The 21987-nt window shown below is 60.4% G+C and overlaps 1 protein-coding gene across 1 annotated transcript in view; it reads right to left on the bottom strand.

The window, feature by feature from the left end:
- The window catches only part of LOC140605082 (SCO-spondin-like), a 51746-nt gene that overhangs the window by 17486 nt on the left and 12273 nt on the right, over positions 1-21987 (bottom strand). Inside the window, exons 27-65 of the mRNA XM_072777077.1 lie at positions 21798-21967; positions 21355-21588; positions 20923-21144; positions 20282-20479; positions 19399-19490; positions 19081-19312; positions 18787-18939; positions 18531-18671; positions 18259-18441; positions 18001-18151; positions 17279-17432; positions 17062-17116; positions 16109-16213; positions 15593-15796; positions 15385-15494; positions 14674-14821; positions 14401-14586; positions 13088-13174; positions 11698-11874; positions 11294-11437; positions 10562-10732; positions 10314-10478; positions 9434-9613; positions 9194-9316; positions 8925-9054; positions 8697-8822; positions 8443-8534; positions 7340-7513; positions 6867-7019; positions 5811-6063; positions 4597-4643; positions 4253-4423; positions 3597-3728; positions 3238-3383; positions 1870-1964; positions 1230-1282; positions 870-1076; positions 566-736; positions 382-461 (exon numbers count right to left, since the gene is read on the bottom strand). Coding sequence (XP_072633178.1) covers positions 382-461; positions 566-736; positions 870-1076; positions 1230-1282; positions 1870-1964; positions 3238-3383; positions 3597-3728; positions 4253-4423; positions 4597-4643; positions 5811-6063; positions 6867-7019; positions 7340-7513; positions 8443-8534; positions 8697-8822; positions 8925-9054; positions 9194-9316; positions 9434-9613; positions 10314-10478; positions 10562-10732; positions 11294-11437; positions 11698-11874; positions 13088-13174; positions 14401-14586; positions 14674-14821; positions 15385-15494; positions 15593-15796; positions 16109-16213; positions 17062-17116; positions 17279-17432; positions 18001-18151; positions 18259-18441; positions 18531-18671; positions 18787-18939; positions 19081-19312; positions 19399-19490; positions 20282-20479; positions 20923-21144; positions 21355-21588; positions 21798-21967 — 5815 coding nt within the window. The remainder of the gene's footprint in view (positions 1-381; positions 462-565; positions 737-869; positions 1077-1229; positions 1283-1869; positions 1965-3237; positions 3384-3596; positions 3729-4252; positions 4424-4596; positions 4644-5810; positions 6064-6866; positions 7020-7339; positions 7514-8442; positions 8535-8696; positions 8823-8924; positions 9055-9193; positions 9317-9433; positions 9614-10313; positions 10479-10561; positions 10733-11293; positions 11438-11697; positions 11875-13087; positions 13175-14400; positions 14587-14673; positions 14822-15384; positions 15495-15592; positions 15797-16108; positions 16214-17061; positions 17117-17278; positions 17433-18000; positions 18152-18258; positions 18442-18530; positions 18672-18786; positions 18940-19080; positions 19313-19398; positions 19491-20281; positions 20480-20922; positions 21145-21354; positions 21589-21797; positions 21968-21987) is intronic.

Below are 21987 nucleotides of genomic sequence, written 5' to 3' on the forward strand. Positions count from 1 at the left end.
TTCTGTGAAGTCACACCCACCAGGGCATGGATGCATACATGCGTGCACACACATGTACCTTCAGAGTCATGATCCACACACCGTAATGCTCGTAGTGTTTCAGATGACATCATGGGCTCATTCCCCCCTTCGCACGTGTTTATGCTATTTTTGTAATACAGTCTTTGCATTCAGAAAGGCTTGATGTGATGAACGCAAGATTGCTGGGTGAAGTTCACTCCAGAACAAAGGGAAGCCAGCCCAGGGCCGCACTACCCCTCCCTACAAGTGCTATGCTGCCTCAGGCCCAAAGGGGTCGTGACCCAAAGCCATACCCTGCCCTCCGGCAAAGTGACCCTCAGGGCCACTGGAGGGCATTCATTCTGAGGGAGCCAGACTCACCACGAGGTCGTCACAGGAGCGAGGACAGGCAGGGCCACAGGGGCTGTACTCTGCCCCCTGAATGGCAGTGCAGTTGGTCACTGGTGAAGGGGACGGGATGGGCTGAGAGCTGTGTGCATGGCCCTCTCTGGCCTGTCTCTCTGTCATGCTCCTTGACCCCCGTCCCCTCGCTCCTGGCAGGTACCTGGGCACGGCAGAGCCTGGCAGGCCTCTCCCTGGGCCTGAGGCCCCTCGCAAAAGTCCCCCAGGCCCTGGGGAGGGGGCTGGTCACAGGCTCGCATCCGGCTCCGCAGGCCTCCCCCACAGCTCCGGCTACAGCTGGACCAGGGCCCCCAAGGACCCCAGCCCCCAGCTCCTGGCGTGACAGCAAAGGAAAGGAAGCAGTTGTAGGGGGCAGCGGGTCTTGCGGGGGCTGGGGGCCAGCTGGGGCAAGGCAGCGGGCATCCATGGACTGTGGAATGCACTGTCTTGGGCACCGGAGGACTCACGGTCACACCCTGGCAGGAGGCAGGGCTCCTCCTCAGCGTCGGGGCCTGGGCACAGAGGTGTAGGCAGGTTTGGTGGAGATAGCGGCGCCTTGAGGGTCAGTTCCGTGGTGGGGGGCCTGGAGCAGAAGCGGTGCCGGTGGCGTCGGGCAGGGCCACAGGAGGCAGAGCACTCGCTCCATGGGGTCCAGGGTGACCACAGGGGCTGACCTGGGGTACACAGGAGGGAAAGGCAGAGCGAGGATGGAGTGAGCACAGGCCAGAGGTTCTGGCCTGGGCAGAGCACCCTCCTCCCTTCCCCCCTGCTCTGCCCAGGTGCTTTCCTCCCCTGATAGGGAGCCGGGTATGGGGCCCCCTTCTCACCCTCCTCACAGGGCCAGGAGGTGCAGTTGGTGATAAGCCCAGAAACACAGGAGCTGGAAGAAAGCAGCAGAGGTCAGGGTGCTGTCACAGGCTGAAGCCTGAACACTCAGGATTCAGGATGTGACCTTATTTGGAGGCAAGGTCTTTACAGAGGTGATCAAGTCACAGTGAGGGTGTCAGGGTGGCCCTGGTCCAATATGACTGGTGTCCTTATACAAAGGGAAACATGGACCCGGCACAGAGAGGAACAACATGGAGACACAAGAAGGTGGCCACGTGGAGGCACATCGCAGGGATGCAGCCACAGCCCAGAACCGCAAGGATCACCAGCAGCCACACAAGAGAAAGGCCTGGAGCAGACTCTGCCTGGCAGCCCTGAGGAGGAACCACCCCGCTGACACTTCGAGCCTTGATTTCTAGTCTCCTGATGTGTGAGAACACCAGCCTCAGGTCTGTTGCAACACACTACAGACCAAGACAGGTGGGGAGAGAAAAGATGGGCACGGAGGGCGTGGGCAAGGGCCTCGGGGAGCTGGACAGCTGTGCCCAAGGGGGCAGGGGGGTCTCCACAGCCCCCTGGTGCTGCGTGGGGAGATGGCAGGGTGCTCTCAGGTCACGGCCATGGGTGGGGGGTCCTTACCAGTTCTCACACAGACGAAGCACCACACTGCCTGGGGGATAAAGGCGCCCACCGTGGGCACAGGGGCAGTCCTGGGAGGGCACACATATGTTGTTCTGGAACCAAAAACCTTCCATCATCTTCTGGCTTCCAGGTGGGTCTGGCCCAGCCTGTTCCCCACCGTCAGAACCCAGAACACTTTCTCAGGCTCCCACCCTCGAACCCCACCCATGCTCCTTCCGCAAACAGCCCATCTGCTCCCATGGCCGCTCATGGGGAAATCCATGCCAGCGGTTACAGGAGGGGCAGGGATCCCTATTTCTGGAGCAAAAGACCATCTCCAATTGCAGGACAGGAAACTGAACTGTCAAATGCCCACAAAATCAGCCAACAAAATACAAAACGAGCAATTCATATAGCAATGATGTTTTAAAAAAAATGCCACATTTTCATCAAGGAAATTTAAACTGGTGAATTATACACACAAGGAGTTTGGACAAAAGTTGCTAGTGTCCCAAATTTTAAAAAATTGCCATCCATCAGCACATGATTCAAAGATCAAATGTACTGAGGTGTGAGCCGGGCCCTGGGAGACACGTCAGCATTTTACAGACTCCGATGGCTAAGTACATTATTACCCCAATTTGACAAAGGAAGAAACTGAGGCACAAGACTATGCAGCCCCAGGTCACAGAGCTCCTAGGAGAAGAGTCTAATTTGAACCCAGACCCCCCTGGAGTCTGGCCCCTTGCCCACGCCCTGGGCTTCAGCAGCTCCTCTGTAAACCCTCCCCACCGCCCCCTGAGCTTTGGTCCAGATTTCATGGCGCCCGCCTCATTTCCCAACCTGGTTCCCACTGCCTTCCCACTGCCTTCCCACAGCTGCTCTCCACACTCTGAAGTCTCTGACAGTCTCATCAGGATCACCTCCTCCAGGAAGCCCACTGCCACCAACCCAGCCCCCGCCAGTCTGCATCCCGAGCTCCACAATATGCAAAGCTCACTTCCTGTGTAAGAATGGTTCTATCTTCATTCGAGGTGCTCTGGGTCTGATTTCCCCAGACTAGAGGCTTCTCGAGGGCAGAGTCTGCTTTTTCCCTATGGCGTAGCCCCTCTAAAACTAAGTGAGCAAGGCACTCAATAAATAATGATAACGTAAGAGAAGAGAGCAGCTCAAGTAGGCATGAATCATAACGATCTTCTAGACCTATCACTATTTCACAAATGGCAAGAAAGCCTCATGGAGGCATGAATGTGACTCACTCAGGGTCACCTGCCGGCTGCTGGCAGAGCTGAGCTGTGACCCCTGAGTTCAGTGCTTTTCCTTTCAACCCTGAAGCCCTGTATCCTTGATTCTGCCCCTGCCTGGGTCCTAAGGAAGTCAGCTCACCAGCAGGAGTGTCCCGGATGGGCAGTAGCAGCCGGGGTGGCAGGTCTGGTTAATCCCTGGAGGTGCACTGAGCTCTGCACAGGAGGCAGGACCCTGGGCACAGTCCAGCCACCGCTTGTCCCCAGGACACATGCCAGGCACGGGCCCTGGGAACACAGAAATTGGTAGCCCAGCCCCAGCACATTTGACTCTTCCCGGGGCTCCCAACCCAGGAGAGGCACTGGCTCTAGGTGGGGCCAGGGAGGTCACAGGGCTGCATGGGAACTCAGAGGGGTACCTGGGGTGACAGGGAGGGGTTAATAGGGTGGGATGATTCCTGAGGGCCGAGGCGCAGTGGAGGAGGTGGGTGCCGCCCTCACCTGCACAGGGCTGCAGCCCACAGCTGGAGAAGTCTAGAAGGCCAGGCAGGCCACCGCCTCGGGTGCGGTTCCGGTAGCCACTGCCGCAGGGCACAGAGCACGGAGACCAGGGGCCCCACTCCCCACCAAGACCTGGGGTGGCAGCCAGGTCACTGTGGGTCTTGCCTCCCACATTCACCCCTGTCCTCCCTTCCACCCAGACCCCCTAGGGCGTCCCCCCTTCTCACACCTGCAGCATCACGGCCCCCCATCCACCCAGACACCCTAGGGTGCCCCTCCCTTCCCACATCTGCAGCATCATGGCCCCGCTCCACCCAGACACTTTAAGGTGCCCCCTTCTCACATCTGCAGCATCATGCCCCCCCCAACCAAACACCTTAGTGTGCCCCTCCCTTCTCACACCTTCAGCATCAACAGCCCCCCCCCGACACCCTAGGGCACCCCTCCCTTCTCACACCTGCAGCATTACAGCCCACCTCAGGAGGCCTCACTCCTCTGCCTGGAGCAGGGCTGGCCTCCACAGAGGACCCCTTAGGGAAGGGTTTTGGGGCTCTCTGGGGACACTTCCTAGCATCTTTTGGGGGTATGGGGAAGTGACTGGGGATGTTCCTGCCTCCTCTCTGGAGGGTTCTGAGGGCCTCAGTCCCAGCTCTTACCCCGACACGGCCGCAGGCTGCAGAATTCGGCCTCCATGTTGGGGCCCTGGCATGCAGCACCCCCAAAGGAAGCTGGAGGCGCAGTGCCTGCCCGGAAGCGCCGCCGAATGCCCACGTCGCAACTGCGGCTGCAGAGACTCCATGGGGTCCAGGGGCTCCAGCCACAGGCCACTGCCAGGGTGGGTATGGGGAGGGGCAGAGTAGGTGTGAAGCCAGGTCAGGTCATCCCCAGTCCCCAACTTCCCTGGGGCACCATCCACAGCCCAGGGGTTGATCTGAAGGGACCAGCAGCCTCTGTGGTCCCCGAGGACCCACCACTGCAGATTCCTGGGCATCAAGGGTACCTGGGCAGGGCTCCGAGGTGCACACCATCTCACCAGACACACAGGTGCTGCAGAGAGAGGACCCGTTGTGGCCACAATCAGGCCCTGCCTTGTGCAGCTCAACGCACCTGTCCTCAGGGGGAAGCGGCAGGCACCACCATGTCCAGTTGCCCCGTGTTTCCCTTGAACTTCATGAGGCGGCTGAGGATTCTCGTCCAGGCCCTCTCACCCAGTCCCACCCAGTAAACTACCCAAGGCCCCAGGCACAGCGCTGTCATTTGTCTCTCACTTTGATCAGAGAGTCACCTTTACCTAACTTGCATTCTGTTTGCATTTGTTACAGTTTGGAAAGGACTCTGAACAGCTCGCAGAGCCAGGAAGAAGCGATTTAGAAAGAGTAGACCCTAGCATGAATCTTTGGGAAGAAGAAGTATGAACTTTTCTTTCCTTTTACTTTTCTCTAATCAATGTTTTATTTTTTTATTTATTTTATTTATATATTTTTAAAGATCTTATTCATGAAAGACACAGAAAGAGGCAGAGACATAGGCAGAGGGAGAAGCAGGCTCCTTGGGGAGCCCAATGTAGGACTCAATCCCAGTACCCCAGGATCACAAACTGAGCCTGAGTCTCAACCACTGAGCCACCCACGTGCCCCTCTAATCAACGTTTTAAAGCCCACTGCTCAAACACAGGGAATTTCCAGAAAAAGAATGTAAGAAAGAAAAAGCCAAAGAGGAAGCGGTGGGGGAGAGGAAGCCGAAGGGGATCATGGGTGGGGGGGCAGGGGATGGGGAAGAAAAAGGAAGAGGAGTAGGAAAGATGGAGAAAATGAATTTAAACGTAAGAAAAGGAAAACAGAAAATGCGGAAAGAATGGGGGAGTGCGTCCCCTGCTGGCAGGGCATGGGGTCAGCGTGGAGCCGGGAGATCTTTGAGCAGAAATCAAGTGGATCCCAGGTAGGAAGTACACCCAGGAAAGGGAAGTGGAGGTGACTGGAAGGGGAGGCTAGAGGACCCTCTCCAGCCCCTACTCCCTTCCCAAATCAACTCCCTTGTCTGAGCCTGAGACTCCCCACAGATGCCCAGCCAGGTGTCTCACCCGCCTTGGTATCCCTGGGGCCCAGGCCTGGCACCAGCTTGACCCCCGGTGTGTGTGTCCAGGCCTATCCACCCCTGGAGCCACCAAGCAACCCCCCCATGCCCCCCACCCCTCACTGGGGGTCAGAGGCCTACCAGTTGTTGCAGGAGTCCAGCAGAGCCACTGCTCCCAGTGGGTAGAGCCTCCCATGCAGCTGGCAGGGACACCGGCTACGGGGCAAGCAGCTGGCATTGTGCAGGAAGAGGCCAGGGGGGCAGGTGCAGCCAGGGGCACAGAAGCTGGTGCACTCTACCCCCGGGGCCTGAGCCAGGCACAGCTGAAGGCAGGGGCCCCCGTCCTGCTGGCATTGCTCTGCTGAGCGGAACACCATGTCCCCCGGGCATTGAGCTGGACAAGAAGACAGAGCAGGTCTCAGCATGGGCAGGAAAGGGTCAGGAGATGGAGGGGTGAGGGGAAGTTGCAGGCAGGTGACCGGGGTGGGGGGAGCAGGAGTGAGAAGCCAGAGGAAGCCCCTCTCGCTCTCCACGACCCACCCCACCCCAGCCCCCCGTAGGCTTGCTCTCGTGTCTGGGAGGTTGCTGGTAGATTCATAGCTTTGGCTGACTTTAATACAAATATCCTTTTTTTAAAAAATGATTTATTTCTATTGCGGGGGGGATGGGGGGGTGGGAGGCACACTGGGAGAGGAATCAAAGCTCAATCCCAAGACCATGAGATCTGGGCCTGAAGTCAAGAGTCGGACGCTCAACAGACTGCACCACTCAGGTGCCCCAACACAAATATCCTTGAAAGCAGAGCAGTCACTGGGCCAGGAGCAGGGCTCAAAGGAAAAAGGAGAGGGACACGGGGCCAGGGGTTTCTAGAGAAGGGCTGGCTCTGCTTCTCGAAATTCCTGCAGTGAGTGGTTCTGCCCGAAGGCTAGTCTGACTTCCTTAGCCACATGCCTGGGAAGGAGACTGGCCAGGGAGGAGCAAAGAGCCTGAGCCTTGGGCCGCAGCCCGTGCCTGGTCCTCAGGGCACAGGAGCCAGAGGACGGAGACCAGGAAGCTCCGCAGTTTCTTAGCTCAGGATAGGGCCCGTCCTGGAGCCAGAGGTCAGTGATGTGAGAAGGTGGGGTGAAGAGAGGTCAAGGCCAGGGGCTGGCTGGGTGTGGCTGGGTAGAGAAGGGCAGGGGCTGGGGGAGGTTGCACCTGTGCAGGGCTGTGTGTTGCAATCCCTGGTCTGGCTGTGAGGTCCCTGGCACTCGGGGTCCCCAGAGCAGCTGCGCCCACGTATCTGGATGCCTCCATCACAGGGGGCTGAGCAAGTGGACCAGGGAGCCCACAAACCCCAGGTGCTTGGCACTGTCGGGAAGAGCCAAGTCTATCACCATGCAAGCGAGCAAAGATGTGGGCAGGGGATGGGGCACGGGAGGGCCGGGGCTGTGTGCAGAATCTCAACTGTAGCTTCAGCTAGGATTGTCCCAAGCACCCCTGCAGACTAGGCCCACCCTGTTAATCCCAGGGTGGGGCTGGAGGAGAAACTCTGGGACAACAGGTCTGCTCTAGTCCCTCTGCCCCCTCCCGTCCCAGGTGTTCAGAATCTGCCCAAGGGGTCATTCTTCCCCTCGCTCTTCATCCCACCCCAGTGATCAACCCACCCCAGGGACAGAGGGGGGGCATACCTGGGCACATAGGGGGGCTACAGGGCTCCTCCTGGGTGGCCTCTCCTGGGCAGGATGTGTCCCCGGGGCTGGGGCAGAGCCGGAAACGACTGCGCCAACCGGGGCCTCCTCCAAGGGTAAGGCAGCTCCGGGAACAGGAGGACCAGGGCGCCCAGGGGGTCCAGCCCAGCACCTCTGGAGGGGAAGAGGGCACAGGGGTCCTGCACAGGAGTCCTTGCAGGGCTGAGAGACTTGGGAGACTGGGCCGGGTCTAAGATGGACTTGTAAAGATGGGGAGTGCCTCTCTGGGTTCAGACATGGCCTCTGCCCCTTTGGGACCCCCACCACTCAGCCCGGGTCTCACTCTCAAAGCACAGCCTCCTGTTCAGCCAAGCTCCAGCTCAGGCCACACCTCTATCTATGGGCCCGGCTGGCACCTCATGTCCACTACCCACCCTCACATTTTCCCCCAGATCAACTCTTCCAGAGTCTTCTAAACACCTGTCCTTCATTCAGCTTCAATGCTGGGAACCCAAGCCCCCACAGACACTGTCAATTAGACACCTGTCAGGGCCCACTGCCCCCTTCTTCCCTTCCCTGCTGTAAAAGCCTGGCCCAGACCCCATGGAGCCACGCCTGCGCCCCTGACTCCTATTGTTGCCTCCGCCCCACCTGCCTGCTTTGCAGTCTCTGCTGCACCTGCTCTGCCAGAGGGGACCCCAGGTAGTGGGAGAGGGAAACGCTCTGGGCTCCTTCGTGTGGCGTCTGTGTCCTCCTGATTGGCTACCCCAGCCTCACACACTCGGCCAACAGGACCAGCTTCACCCCTGCTCTCAGACACCCTGTTCCCGCAAGACCAGCCTGCTCTTGGCACGCGGGCAGGTTACATGGGGAGAGGATGCTGCCCAGGCCCCATCCTCTGTCTTGTCCCCGACCAAGCCTCATGTGTCAAGGCTACTTCCAGGGCCTCTTGGACTGGAAGGCCGCCCTGACCACCATGCAGCGGGGTCGGTCACGCTGTATTCCTAGGGCAGGACTTAGTAGGAGGGAGGCAGGCATGGGGTGCTTGAGGGGTGGGTAGCAGGCCCTCGCATCCTGGGTCCGATCCTGGCTCCTGACCATACCTGTCCCGCACTCCACATGGCAGGCCTGCAGCTCCTGACTGTTGCCTTCACACGGGGCACCCCCGGAAGCAGCCGGTGGGTTGGAAGGGGATCTGGGGGGAGACACAGCCTGAGCACCCACTGTCCTCATCCTGCCCTCACTCCTGTCTTCTTTGTTCGAGGGTCCTCCAGCCACCACCCTCCCTCCATGACCCCTTCCCTTCATTCTCTCATACTCCTCCCCCTGCCCCCACCAATGGCTCCACCCCGCACACCTGAACCTGGCCCTCACTCCAGAGCCACAGGAGTGGTCACAGGGACCCCAGGAAGACCAGGCTGACCAGCCGCAGGGCACGGGGCAGTCCCCTGGTTCACACAGCAGGGCCCCCTTCTCACACAGGCTGCAAGGGAGAGGGAGGCAGAGGAGGTCAGGACTGGGAAGGGGGGTGGGGAGGGGCCGGTCCCCTGACCTAGGCCTTCCCCACCAGAGCAGACATCCTCACCAGCGGCTGCAGTTGTCCAGGAGGAAGGGCACCCCTGGCTGCTTCAGCTCTTCACCCACGAGGCAAGGGCACTCAGAGAGGGGCAGGCAGCGAGCATCGTGGAGGAGGAGCCCAGGGGGGCAGCGGCATCCTAGGGTACAGGCAGGAGGACACTCAGCCCCAAGTGGGGGGCAGTGGGAGGGGAGGCTGGAGACTGAGGGCCAGCAAGCATCCCACGCTCCCCCTGAGGGCTCCGCCCGCCTCACTCCTGCTTGCTGGGTGTGCCTCACCCTCCAGACAGTGCCCGCTGCAGCTTCGGTTGGCCTCAGGATCCATGCAGGAGGGTGGACACGGTGGCACAAGCCCCTTCTGGCACAGCTCAGCACTAATATGCACACGGCCCAGCCCACAGTCTGGCGGGAGATGGGCACTTAGGCAGGGTGGGTACAGGAGGCCCAGTGACCTTCCCCATAGCCCCACCCCCACGGGGCCCCATCTTTGGATGCCCCTGCAGGGCCCAGCTCCCTCACCTGTGTCACCTGTGCAGGGCTGCAAGCTGCAGGGTGCTCCCTCCTGGGAGGCCCCAGGGCAGGGAGCACCACCATTCTTGGGCGGGGGGTCCACACAGTTCCTCTGGCGACTCCGATGGCCACCCCCACAGGAGACACTGCAGGGCCCCCAGGGCCCCCACACAGCCCACGCCCCAGCCACTGTGTGGGAAGAAAGAATGGAGGTGGAGCAGGGCAGCCCGAGGAGACACAGACTGTGCAGGAGAAAGCCAGGCTGAGCAGAGAGGACCTGGACAGTGGCCAGCTAGGTGGCCTAGGGCAGCACCACAGCTTCCTCTCCACTAGGAAACCTCCGCTAGGTGGGGGGATCTGAGTAAAGACCTCCAGGTGCCTCCCAGGATAAGGCTCTGGTCCCTGGAAGGGGCTGGGATGTGGGAGTCCTGGAGCAGAGCGTCTCCTGGTGGCAGCAGACACAAACCAGGTTAGGAGGCCAGGGGTGGGGGTTCCAGAGACCCCAGTGCCCCGCTCTGCAATGCAGAGGCAAGGTGGGGACTGTTCCCTCAGATCTACAGAACGAAAGGTCTACGAGGCCTTGGGCACAGCCTGGTAACACCCTCACTCTGAAGTGGGACCGCCTCTGGGCTCTAGTTCCCACACTGAGGAAGTCAAAGACCCATCTAGGGCCACTCGGGCAGGAAGAGGGCAGGGCCAGGGGCAGGCTCCCTGATTAGCCCTCTGGAGGTACAAGGCTGTGACATCGGAAGGGGCTGTTCTAGAGTCCCGGATAGGAGCTTGGACCCTGGGGTCCCCAAGAGATCAAGGCTGTCCTCCCCGGTATGGGTCTGGATGGGAGCCCACCGCAGGTGTCCCACCCAGGGGAGGAGGCCAGGGAGCCGGTTACCTGGGCAGGCCTGCACGAAGCAGGGCTGGCTGCGGAGCCTGTCGGATGGGCAGCTGCCCCCGGGCAGGGAAGGCCGCAACACGTCCCGGCGCTGGGAGGCGAGGCCCGGCCCGCAGGTGCGGCTGCAGCTGCTCCAGGCAGACCAGGGCGCCAGCCTGCAGTCCACTGCAAGGGGACAGGTGTGCAAGACTCAGAGCGGGGCTCACGCAGGAGCGGGGCCCTCAGAGGCGTCCCTGCCAGGGACCTACCACAGCCATCCTCGTCAGAGCCGTCCTGGCAGTCGGGCCGCAGGTCACAGCGCCGCTCAGCCGGCAGGCACTCACCACTACCACAGCTCAGCTGGCTCAGGGAGCAGAGGGCTCGCGAGGCCGGCAGCCCGGGTAGGGCCGTGGTGGGCACCGTGAAGGGCACAGGGCCCACTGCCCGCGAGGTCGGGGGAAGGGAGCCACGTAAGTGATTCCTGACCGGCTGATAGACTGAGCCCCTTCTGCCTCAGACCACGAGCAGAACAGCTTGTTGACCAGAGGTCCTGCCTCTGTTTCCTCCTGAAGCTTCCCATGCATGTTGGATAGATGGATGGATGGATCATGGATGGATGGATGGATGGATAAAGAATGACGGATAGGGTGGCTGAATGTATGTTGGAAGGCTGGCTGGCTGATGGATGGGTGAGTGGATGGATGGATGGACAGATGGATGGATAGATGGTTGGATTAATGGATGAATCTCCTCAAAGATCAGACAGGGTTTGTGAAACAGGCTAGGACCTAAGACCTATCCCTCCTGCCCTCTTGTCCATCTGCAAAGACACACACACTCCTGGCTCTTACCCACTCTTTCTACTCTCTGCTCCCCTCCAGCCTCTCACGGTTCCTTCCCATAGGAGCTAGGAACAGGGGGCAGAGACTTCCCCAAATCTAAAGCCCTCCTGCCACTGCCACCCCTGTGACTTCAAACCCTCCCCAAGGGCCCCTGCTCACCACAGTGCTTCTCGTCAGAGCCATCCAGACAGTCCTCCCTCCCATCGCACACCTGCTGCTGCTCCACGCAGCCCAGCACCTCACAGGGCACCTGGCCTGGGCTGCACCACACTGGCGGGAAGGGCTCCAGGGTGACACTCTGGCCTGTGGGTGCCACTGCAGCCAGCTGATGGGACACCTGCCCACCACGCCTTCCATCCCTCAGCCCCCCACCTCCCTCCTCCTGACAGTTGTTGTGCCTCCACTTCCTGCATCAGGAGGCTTGGCCCTAGGTCCTCCCAAAACCCTGCCCTCGTGCCGTGTGATCTTGAGCAAAGTGGCTAGCCTCCTGGGGCCTCTGTCTCTCCAACAGGGACGTTGTTGGGATGTGTGGACTTAGTGGGTAGAAGATCACAGAATCTTACCAGCAGGGGCCCCTGGAGTCTCTGGGTACTTGGGGAGCACTGTCACGGCTGCCATTCCTGGTCCTGGGGATGTGGCCTCAGGCTGGGTTGGGGAGGGTGTGGTCCTGGTCTGCACAGATTCCCTAGGACTCAAGCGAGGAGCCTCAGAGCCTGGGACCTGAGTCACTGGCCCTTTCTCTGTGGGTGCAGGAGGGAGAGGGGTGAGACCCGCCCACTCCCCTTCCATGAGATGAAGCAGACAACAGGTTCTCCCAAGGGTCTCCGGGCTGGGCTGGGGGTGGTGCAGGGTAAGACCAGACCACACCCTACCTTCTGAGGGCCTTCAGACCACAAATGAAGTGGGATTTGGTCCAAGGAACACAAGAGGGTTTTCCATGAAAGTAAAAAAGAGCTTAGTTTTGGTTTTGTTTTTTTTGTTTTGTTTTGTTATGAGCTTTTGTTTTGAGCTGAGAGATGTACCCTCCTCTCAAGGACACACACATGGCAGCTTCCAAGTAAAAGTGACAGGACAATGTTGAAGGCCCTGTACCCAATGACACCCTGGAAGCTACAGCAGAAAGGGGTTTGAAACAAGAGATTAGTGTTAAAAGACAGTCATTTTTCTAGAAGCAGATTTAGGATGACATTAGAATTCATCACATAGTCTGCGTGTTACAGACTCAAGCAATGGTACAAGTTGCTTCATCTGCTTTTCACAAAAGACACAGAAACATGGGCCAACCAGGCTCCTGGACGGCTTCCGCTGGAGCTTACCAGAAAGGGCTGTGCAAGTTGTCTATAAGACCTCTTGGTCTTACAGATGGAAAAATGGAGACTGGGCAGGTGGTGAGGCAAACCCAACGTCTCCCAAGGGAGGAGACCAGCTCCAGGACACAGCTGACTGCCATGACAGCCCACCCCTTCCTTGCCTTGCTGTGAGACAACTGGCCTTGGGCTCACGCCCAGGTGACAGCTCAGGAAGGCTGGTATGTAACCAGCAGGGAGCTCCTTCCTTGGACAGTTTAGGAACATGCTAATTTGGTGACCCCAACCTCCCTGTGCCCACTTAGAGACCCTTCAGAAAGGGGTGCCCGGCTGCCTTCATGAGGGAGCAGTGGGGCCAGGCAGCATTCCACAGCCCCAGGGAGACCTGTTCTGGCCAGGGGCCTGGGGACAGCAGCCATACAGCAGGGCACAGGCTCAGCCCTGGGAGCCAGCCTGGGGCATCCAACCCTGGAATCTGGGAGGGCGAGCAGGGGCAGGATTTGGCCAAGGCGTGGTGACCAGGTCTTCCCTCTGGAGGCAACCCTACTCCAGTGAGGGACGCCAGGGGCCAGGAAACTGACTACTGAGATGTAAGGTCCCTTGCCCTGGGGGCTGGGGACGAGGGGCCTGGAGTTTGTGCACATACCTGTGGGGGGTATGGGTGACCCTTGCCAGGGATGCCAGCCTTCAGCCTCTGTCAGACCCTGTGGATGGAGAGGGCTCAGCCTGGGCCCTAAGGCAGCTCTGCCTGGCGACTAGGCATCCACGTCTCATTCCCACTGGGAAGCACCTGGGGCCCATGGCCCCTCTCCTGTCCCCAAAGTGCAGGGTAGAGCTGAGAGCAGAGCCTTACTCCCCCACACACCTCCAGGCTGGACCCGCCCTGGTCCTGGGAGTTCAGGGGTCATTCTCACTGCCCCACTCAGGATCCTGCTTCGGCTCTTGCCCCTCAAACCCCCATCTTCCCCCAGCATCCACACCGGTGGGCCTCAGTGTTGCGATCACTCTCCCTGCTGGGTTCCTGACCAGGCTCTTCTCCAGAGGAAATGCCTACCTCTCATCTCCACATTATACAACCCCCTCATCCTTCCGTCCTTTTCCAGAACTCTGGGGACCCCAGGGACAAGTAGGGCTCTTCCCAGCTCTGAGTGCCTCATGCCCTGGTGCCACTACCCAGGCCGAAGACCTCTCTTGTCTCCCAGACTCCTCCAGGCCAGGCATCTGCCCTGTGCGTCTCTGCCCCTCTGGCAGCCAGAACCGGGCTGGACCCCAGGAGGCTCACAGGCTGAGGCCAACCGCAAGAGCAGACCAGGGACGCATAGGAAGGCAGTGCTGGCTGCAGGAGTGAAGAGATGGAGGATTGCAGGGTGAGGGAACATGGCTGCAGAGGCCCTGGGGCAGGGACTCCCCATGCCCTACACCCCATGTGCTGGGCCTCAGGTCCCCACTCACCTCCCTGGGCTGGGTAGAGAGTGCTGGGGTCCTGGCCGTGGACCAGACTCTGAGAAGAAAAATAAGGGACTCTGGGGGGCTCTCCCAACCTCAGAGTCCCCAGCGGGCAGGGTGGTCAGTGCTCTCTCTGGGGGCAGGGCTGGGGCACCCCAGAAAGGCACTGCCTGCTAAGACTAGACACAGGCGATGGTATCTCAGTGGTTTTCAATGATTAACTCCCCTGGAGGACTTGTAAAACAGATTTTTGGGTCCCACCCTCGAGTATCTGTCCCAGTAGTTCTGATCTGGGGCCTGAGAATCTGCATTGCTAGTAAGTTCCAGGGGATGCCAATGCTGCTGGTCCAAGGCCACATTTTGAAAACCACCAACTTCCAGACTCTAGGCAAATGGCATAGAATCTTAGACTCCCATAGTGGGCAGGGGCCTCCAAAGGCATCCAGCCACAGGCAGTTGGTATACAAGGCCCTGGGCACCTCGGGGCTGAAGATGTTGCAGAGCATCTGTCACAGGGCTGGTCCCTCTGAGGCTGAGCTGGGTAGCAGGGTACCCCATACCTGCCAGTGGTGGCGGGGTGGGGCCCACAGCCCTCCTCATCTGAGCCATCCTCACAGTCCTTCATGCCGTCACACAGCACCCCTCGTGGAGCACACTCACCAGAGGCACAGCGGTGCCAAGCCTCTGGGCACAGGGGTGCTGCCAGCAGGGACACAGGTGGGAGAGGATGGCTGAGTGCTTCCCCCCCAACAAGCTGTCCCTCCCCCAGCCCACCTGTACTTTTACCTGGCTCACAGCCCAGCAGCTCCACCTGCAGGGAGATGCTGTGGTCACCCCTGGGGACGTGGGGCCACACCCGTACATGCCGGGCTTGTATCATCTGGCCAAACATCTGCACTGGGGGGCGCACATCATCCCTGTTCCTAGAGAAAAGCTGCAAGGACAGGGGCCCTGTTCACCAGGCCCGGGCTGGCCTGTTCTTCAAGCTGCCACCCTGACCCTGCTGAGAGACCCCGCCTGATTCAAGTCTCCCAAACTTCAAGGAACCAAGAGCTCCTGCTCTCCTGGCATTAATCATCAGGATCCCTTAAGGCTGTGCGTTCTGGCCCTGGTGTGTCCCCAGAGACAGAATTAAGAGTCAATACGTGGTATAGCCTGATTCCTCCCGCTTCAGGAGGCTTGTCTCCCGTGGGGGATACAAACCCCAAAAGGGCAAGGCTGTATCTCAGCTGCTCTTGAAATGATCCCTGAGATCCTCAGTGAATTTGACGTCACCCTACCCCCCTCCCTCCACAGAGCTTTGCACCCTTGCCCTGCACCTGAGCCACTGTGGTTGCTTCCTACACCCTTTTGACAGCCCCTGCTACTGACAGGTGTTCAACAAGCCTCAAAGGTAGGAATGTCCCTCAGGAGACTGGAAGGCCCCCAGGATGAAGACTGTGGGACCCACAAAGAGGCATGGTGGGTCACTGGCCCAGGAGGCTTGGGCAGCAGTACCTCGGCTGGGGGCAGGCTACCAGGCAGGATGTCACTATAGTTGTGCCAGTGTAGACCATCACTGCTGAACTGGAGCAGGTCCAACGACCCAGCCCCCTGCGTGATGATGCCTGGGGGGTAGGGCAGGGGTCAGAGCTGAAAGAATAAGCCCACCCCCAGCCCACCATCACTGCCCATTCCTCCAGCCCCCACCCCCCACCCCACGGACCAGTGAGGTTCTGGGGCAGCAGCAGGTCCAGCTGCAGGTAGGCGGGCCAGGTGTGCTGCTGAGTGTAAGTGTTCTTTGCGATGTTCCGACCCTGAGAGCCAGGCCCCAGGGTGGAATCCCCCAGCACAGCAGCCTGGGTGGGGAGCTCCGGCTCCAGGCTTCCCCTGGGGAGTCGGGCCAGGCCCAGCGGAGAATAGCAGGGGTCTAGGTGCAGAGCAGAGAGGGGCTGGCGTTGGAGACGGCAGACGGTGGCAGGAGCACTCCAGGGGGGATAGTCGGGAAGTCACAGGGGAGCTGAGGGATGCCAAGGGCCCTGCAGTTGACCTCGACCCAGGATGGAAGGGGGTGGTCCCAGGAGGAGAGTCAGACAAGCAACTTAAGCCATGATGACTTCCAGATCCTGAGGATGACCATCCTCCCATGGAAGGTGGGCAGATCCCAGAAGGCCTGCCTCCCCCTAGGCTGGAGACCCCTGGGCAATTTCCCATCTGCTCTGCAACAGCATGTGGCCCTCACCTCCAGGCGGAGGCAGAACGTAGGTGACCAGAGGGGGTCCGATCTGGGGATGGAAGGCTGGAGAGGGGGTAGGAGTGGCCATGGGGTGGATCATCTGGTTCTCACCTGTGTAGGAAGACTCAAGGGTCAGGAGGGGAGAGACCTGCAGAAAGGCTCGCACCAGCCCCTGGCCCAGCACCCAGGGCTCTCCCCTTCTTGGAGCACTTTCTCTCCCAGGACTTCCCAGGAGCCCCCAGAACAACCTCCCAGTTGGGAAAGGCCCATCCTCCTTCCCTTGGCTTGAGCTGGGGGTTTCCACTTCCACCGAATATTTATTTAGAGAACACAGAATAAAACCGCCAGCCTGAAACTACATCAGGGCCGGGACCAAGCAGCTGCAGTTCCTAATCCAGGGCTGATATTGCTAATAGGGGACCTTTGTGGGCCCTAGAAAAGGTATCTCTGGATAGAAGCAGCCCTGTGGTTGGGGTCTAGCTCCCATTTGCTGACTAACTTGTGTAGTGAACAATCTATACAACTGTGTATGCTGCCTCTCCTCTAACCTCAGCAGCCTGTAGGTGGACTTTTAGGATGAGCAATCTGGACCCATAAATGCCATTAGTTTCCAAGCCTTTGTACTTTATTGTTTCATTTATTTTTATTTTTTTAAAGATTTTATTTATTTATTTGAGAGAAAGAGACAGAGATAATGACAGGGAACACGAGTAGGGAGGAGAGGGAGAAGAAGGCTGCCCACTGACCCAAAAGGACAGAGAAGGCAGAGATTGAGACCTGACCTTAGGAGGGCAGAGACAAGCCTTCCCACCCAGAGGGCCCCTTCCTTCCCCAGGATCCAGGACCCAGACTCCTTCCACCCTGAGGCTGGGGTAGTTGCTCCCCCCTCGGGGCTCCCTCTGAGTACCTGCCCTCCTCCTATCCTAGGAGTTCCCCAGCCATTCCCCAGACCCACTCACCAGGCTGGGCGCAGTAGCAACATGAGTCTCCCATTCCCTCCACCAGGACCCAGCCCTGTGGACACAGAGTCGGGCTGGACATGCTGAGCTGGCAACCCACCAACCTCTGACCCAATCTATCAGCAACCCTGGCCTCTGCACACTGCCACCAGCCCCCCAACCCCACCCCCCACCTCACCCCTGCTACCCCAGCCCCAGGCCCCTCTGCCCCCCTCACTTGGGGGCAGCTGCCCAGCGGACAGTAGAGGGAGCAGTGCACGGTGCTGTTGTGCAGACACTGGCAGACTCTGCAGGGGCCCTCTCGCCAGCGCTCCCCCACACCGCGGACCCGGCCCTGCTGCTCACAGCCCGCACAGGGTTCCGTCTGGCACCTGCACAAAGGGCCGCCACCGGCTGAGTGGGCTCACCTAGGCAACCAACTTGTCCTGATGTGCTGGGAGTGAGTGGCCTCCCAGGGCTTGGAACTTTCAGTGATAAAACCGGGAAAGTATTGGGTCAACTGGGAAGCTTGGTCTCCCCATCACCCAGATCCCACCTCTGCACCAGAGAAACTGCAGCTGGCCCATGAGAGAGGGGCATGGAAGCAAGCTATGCCAAAACACTGGCCAGTGGAGCCCCTTTCAGAGGGGGTTGGGCAGCCAGACCCCACTATTTTCAGAGGCATGGGGATACAAACCAGAGGACCCATACCTGCCCCTAGACTTGTGGGCTCCCTAATTCCCCCTTTGGACCTGGAGGACATAAAACTGATTCAGGGGTTCCCCAAAGATGTGCTGGGAATCCTGGTGTTTAGGCTAATAGGGCTCAGAACAGGGAGGTTCCTCATCTGGGGTCCATGGTGCACTGGAAGCATCTCGAATGAGAAAGGGCACACCAGTGGCTTCCTAATTGGGAGCTGGGGTTGAGGGTTGCAGGTCCCCCTGGGGTGGGTGCAAGTACCTGCGGGCCTTGCGGTGGATGCCACGGCACTGGCGACCTTGGCCAGAGAGGCGGGGGTTGTTGGGGCTCCGGAAGGACCACTGAATGTTCTGGCTCCCACAGGGGCCCAAGCACTCAGCCCAGGGGGACCAGGAGGACCAGCCACAGTTCACTGAGGGAGAGCCAAGAGTCAGGGGCCAGAAGAGGGTTGGGTACCCCACCAGCTGGCCCGGGAGGGGACGAGGGACCCCTTAGGAAAGGCCAAGGGCAGGAGCTCACCAGCGCAGTCTGGGTCGGGCCGACAGCGCTGGGGCCGCCCATCTTGGCAGATGCAAAGTTGACAGTTGGCCTTGATGCGCTGCCCAGGCCAGTACCGGGCTCCGTCCAGCAGGCAGGGGCACTGCCGGGGCCACACACACCGCCCCTCACTGCCCAGCACCTGGCCTACAGGGCACCAGCAGCCTAGGGGAAGCCCAGGGTGAGGCTTCCCTGCAGAGAGCTCTGCCTCTGCAGATACACCTGCCACCCCCTGGGCCCAGGGCCCCCCTTACCTGGGCTGCTGCAGGGCTGGTTAGCTGAGCACACAGCCTGACCAGAGATCTCATCACAAGTCAGAGGGCAGGGGGCACAGGGCCAGAATACCAACTGCCCAGAGCAGGTGGCATTGGGGCAGCCATCCTGAGGGCAGGGCCCTGAGAGGAAATCAGAACCAGAGTCTGGGAAAGTGGGTCCCCTGCAGAAACAAGCCACCCAGGAGCAACCCCTCCACACCCTCCTCCCTACAGTGCTCTCCTTCCTTGCACTCACTGATCTGACGGGTGGCGTGAGGGCCCCCAGGTAGCATGGCACAGGTCCGGCCCCCGTTCTGGGGGTGTTGGCACTGTCGCTGACGGGTCACGGTACCCATACACGGCTCAGTGCACAGGGACCAGGGAGACCAGGAGGTCCACTGGCCATCCACTGTGAGGAGGAGGGGCAAGACAGGTTGGTGGGGGTAGGACATGAGGCCAGGCTGTGAGCCCAGTGGTCTTCCTCTCCTTTGCTCTCTCCAGGGGCCCCCACCTAACCCGCTGGCCCTCCCGGGCACCCCAGGCCCCTCACCTGGGCAGGCGGCTGTGAAGCAGGCCTGCGTCTGGTGCTCAGGGCCCCCACAGCGCTGCAGCACTGGCAGATGAGGTGGGGAGCAGTGGCGGCTCCGGCCCTGCACCCCAGGCCCACATGTCTGGCTACATGGTCCCCATGAGTCCCAGGGGCCCCAGGCCCCACAGCCCTGCTCTTCTGGGGAAGGCCCTACATCCCCTGCCAATTTACAGTCAGGCTGTCCATCACACACCTAGGGAGGGAATGGGAATTAAGGTTCCTTTCGAGTTGGGTGGCACGATGGCTCTGCCTCCTGTGCACCCCCCCACACAACCTCACCAGCTGGAAACTGATGCAGAGGCCATCAGGACAGGAGTATTCTGGGCAGGGAACCCTTGTTCCATTGGGGCTTCCTGGGGCTGTCACCCCCTCTGAGGGGAAGAGAAGAGAAAGCAGACAAGGAGTGAGAACTGCACCACATGCCTCACCCCCCACCAGCCTAGGCCTCCCCCAGGGGAACAATGTCCTACCACAGCCCAGCTCATCTTTGCCCTGGGAACAGTCAGAGATCCCATCACAGAGCTGCTCGGGGTTTAGGCACAGCTGCAGAGCTGAACCACACCAGAAGAGGCCACTGCATGGGGGCAGCTGGGTGGAGCCTGTGGGCACCAGAAAAGTGTCCTGTTGTGCCCTCTCTCTGCAGAGGGGCTGGCAGGGGGAACCAAAGGCACTGAACCTGAACCTAGCCCAAAGACACCTTTGGGAGGGGTCTGGGAGGGGCGGGCAGACCTGGGGAGGGGTGGAGCCTTGGGCAGCTGTCCCCTCCTCCCAGGGACAGGTGGTGGGAGCGGGAAGGGTGGATTTGCAGGGGCACAAGGGAACCCCCAGGTCTGGTGGGGTGGGGCAGGAGGGGTAGCCCCCAAAACAGGCCCACTGGGCATGCCCACAGACCCACTGCCCTCGGCTTTATCCCTTCTTGCCCAAATGTGGGCCAAAGCAAAAGCCCCTTTCTTCTCTCCCTTGGGCCTGGGTGGAAGGGCAAAAGTCTTCAAAGACAGTGTCATGAAAAAGATCAAAGGAGGCTCTGACGACCGGACACCTCCGTGGCTCTTCCCCCGACGGACACCTCCGTGGCTCTTCCCCGGCTGTGCCGTAGGGGTGGGGGTGGGGGTGGGGGTGGGGAAGGACCGGGTCGGGCGGCTGTGCAGCACCGGGCTCTCACCGCAGGCGTCAGGGCCCTCGTCTGAGCCATCCGGGCAGTGCGGCTCGCCGTCACACAACTGTGCGGGGGACACGCAGGGCCAGCCGCAGCCGTGCTCGTCGCTGCCGTCCGCGCAGTCCTCCTCGCCGTCGCAGAGCCAGCCCCGGGGCGCGCATTCGCCGCTGCCGCACGGGAACTCAAGGGGACCGCAGGGCGGCGCTGCCACGGGCACCGCGCTAGACCTGGCTGCCCGCCTCCCTGCGCCCTGGCCCTGAGGGTCCTTCCCTGCGCCGCGACCTTCCCCACCTGCAGCCCCTCCACACCTCCAGGCGCTCCCGCACTCCGCTCCTGCACTGGTTTCCCAAAAGCTGTCCCCTCCTCGCCCAGGAATTCCGCTCACCACCTCCAGCCCCCTCACATCAGTGGGAAGGCCTTGGATGTCACGAAGTTAGATCCCGACTCTTCCAGCACCACTCAAACCCCTTTCAGGTTGCGAATTCTAGTGTCTTGGGGGCCTGGGTCTGTGCTACCTACCCCCCCAACCCCTCAAGCCCCCCACCCTGCACCTGCCTCAGTGCCTCCCTCTGAGATGCTCTCCCCACCTCTCTTTCCCAGGCCTCTAGACTCCAGCTTTTTCACCCCCTTTCCCCCAGCACACTCACCGGAGCTGGCACCGGCCAGGGGAGTTTGGACAGTCTCCCCAAAGCCAGCGGAAGAGCCAGGCAGAGTGCCAGCCGGGGGGGTGGGCAGCAAAGGGAAGGGGCAGTGCCCAGGTCCCTCGTCAGCTCCATCTGGGCAGTCCCAGATCCCGTCACACAGAAGGATGGCCCCCACGCAGGTGCCATCAACACAGGACACCTCCCCAGGAGTGCAGTGCAGCTGCCCTGCAGCCAGGGAAAGGAGGGGTGGTCCCAAGGCACTGCCCCTTAAGCTCACTGTTTGGGGTGCCCCTATTCACACCTCTACAGGTGTCAGTTTCCTAGCAGGAACCTGAATTGCTGAAGGAGGGGAGGCAGGAAGGTTGGGGCTCACAAGACAGGCCTTGTGGGAGGGGGTGCCCGGTGGACTGGAGTCCAGAGGGGAAGACCACTCACCCAGACAGGCCTCTTCATCAGCAGCATCCGGACAGTCAGGATGCCCATCACAGAGCAGCGCAGGGGGCAGGCAGCGCCCATCAGTGCAGGTCAGTGAGTTGTGGGGGCATGGGCAGCCCTGCTCATCTGTCCCATCTCCACAGTCATCCTGCCCGTCACAGAGCAGGGCCAGGGGCAGGCAGTGGCCAGAGCTGCAAGACATCTGCCCCTCCCCACAGCCTGGAGTGGCGCAGCCTGGCATGAGGCAAGCAGATAGGGTCAGGATGACAAAGGGTCCTAGAGAAGCCCCCCACCCCCACCCAGAAAGACCAGAACAGCCCTGCCCACCAGGCATAGCCGCTGGCAATGTGAGCTCAGAAAGCCACTCTAGCACAGGTTTTAGTTACCTGTACGAAGACTGACCCATCACTCAGCCACTGCCCCACGCAGGCAAGGACACTCACCCTCCTCGTCTGAGCCATCGCCACAGTCATCCTGGTTGTCACAAAGCCACCTGTGGGGCACACAGTGCCCACTCTCCTGGCATGGGACCTCTCCCTCTACACAGCCAGGCACCGGTTCCTCACAGCGTGTACTGTCGCTCCCACAAAGCCACTGACTGTCCTGGCATGTGCTGAGCACACAGTGTCCTGG

This window comes from Canis lupus, chromosome 15 (genome assembly GCF_048164855.1).
Source record: "Canis lupus baileyi chromosome 15, mCanLup2.hap1, whole genome shotgun sequence".
Taxonomy (NCBI): domain Eukaryota; kingdom Metazoa; phylum Chordata; class Mammalia; order Carnivora; family Canidae; genus Canis; species Canis lupus.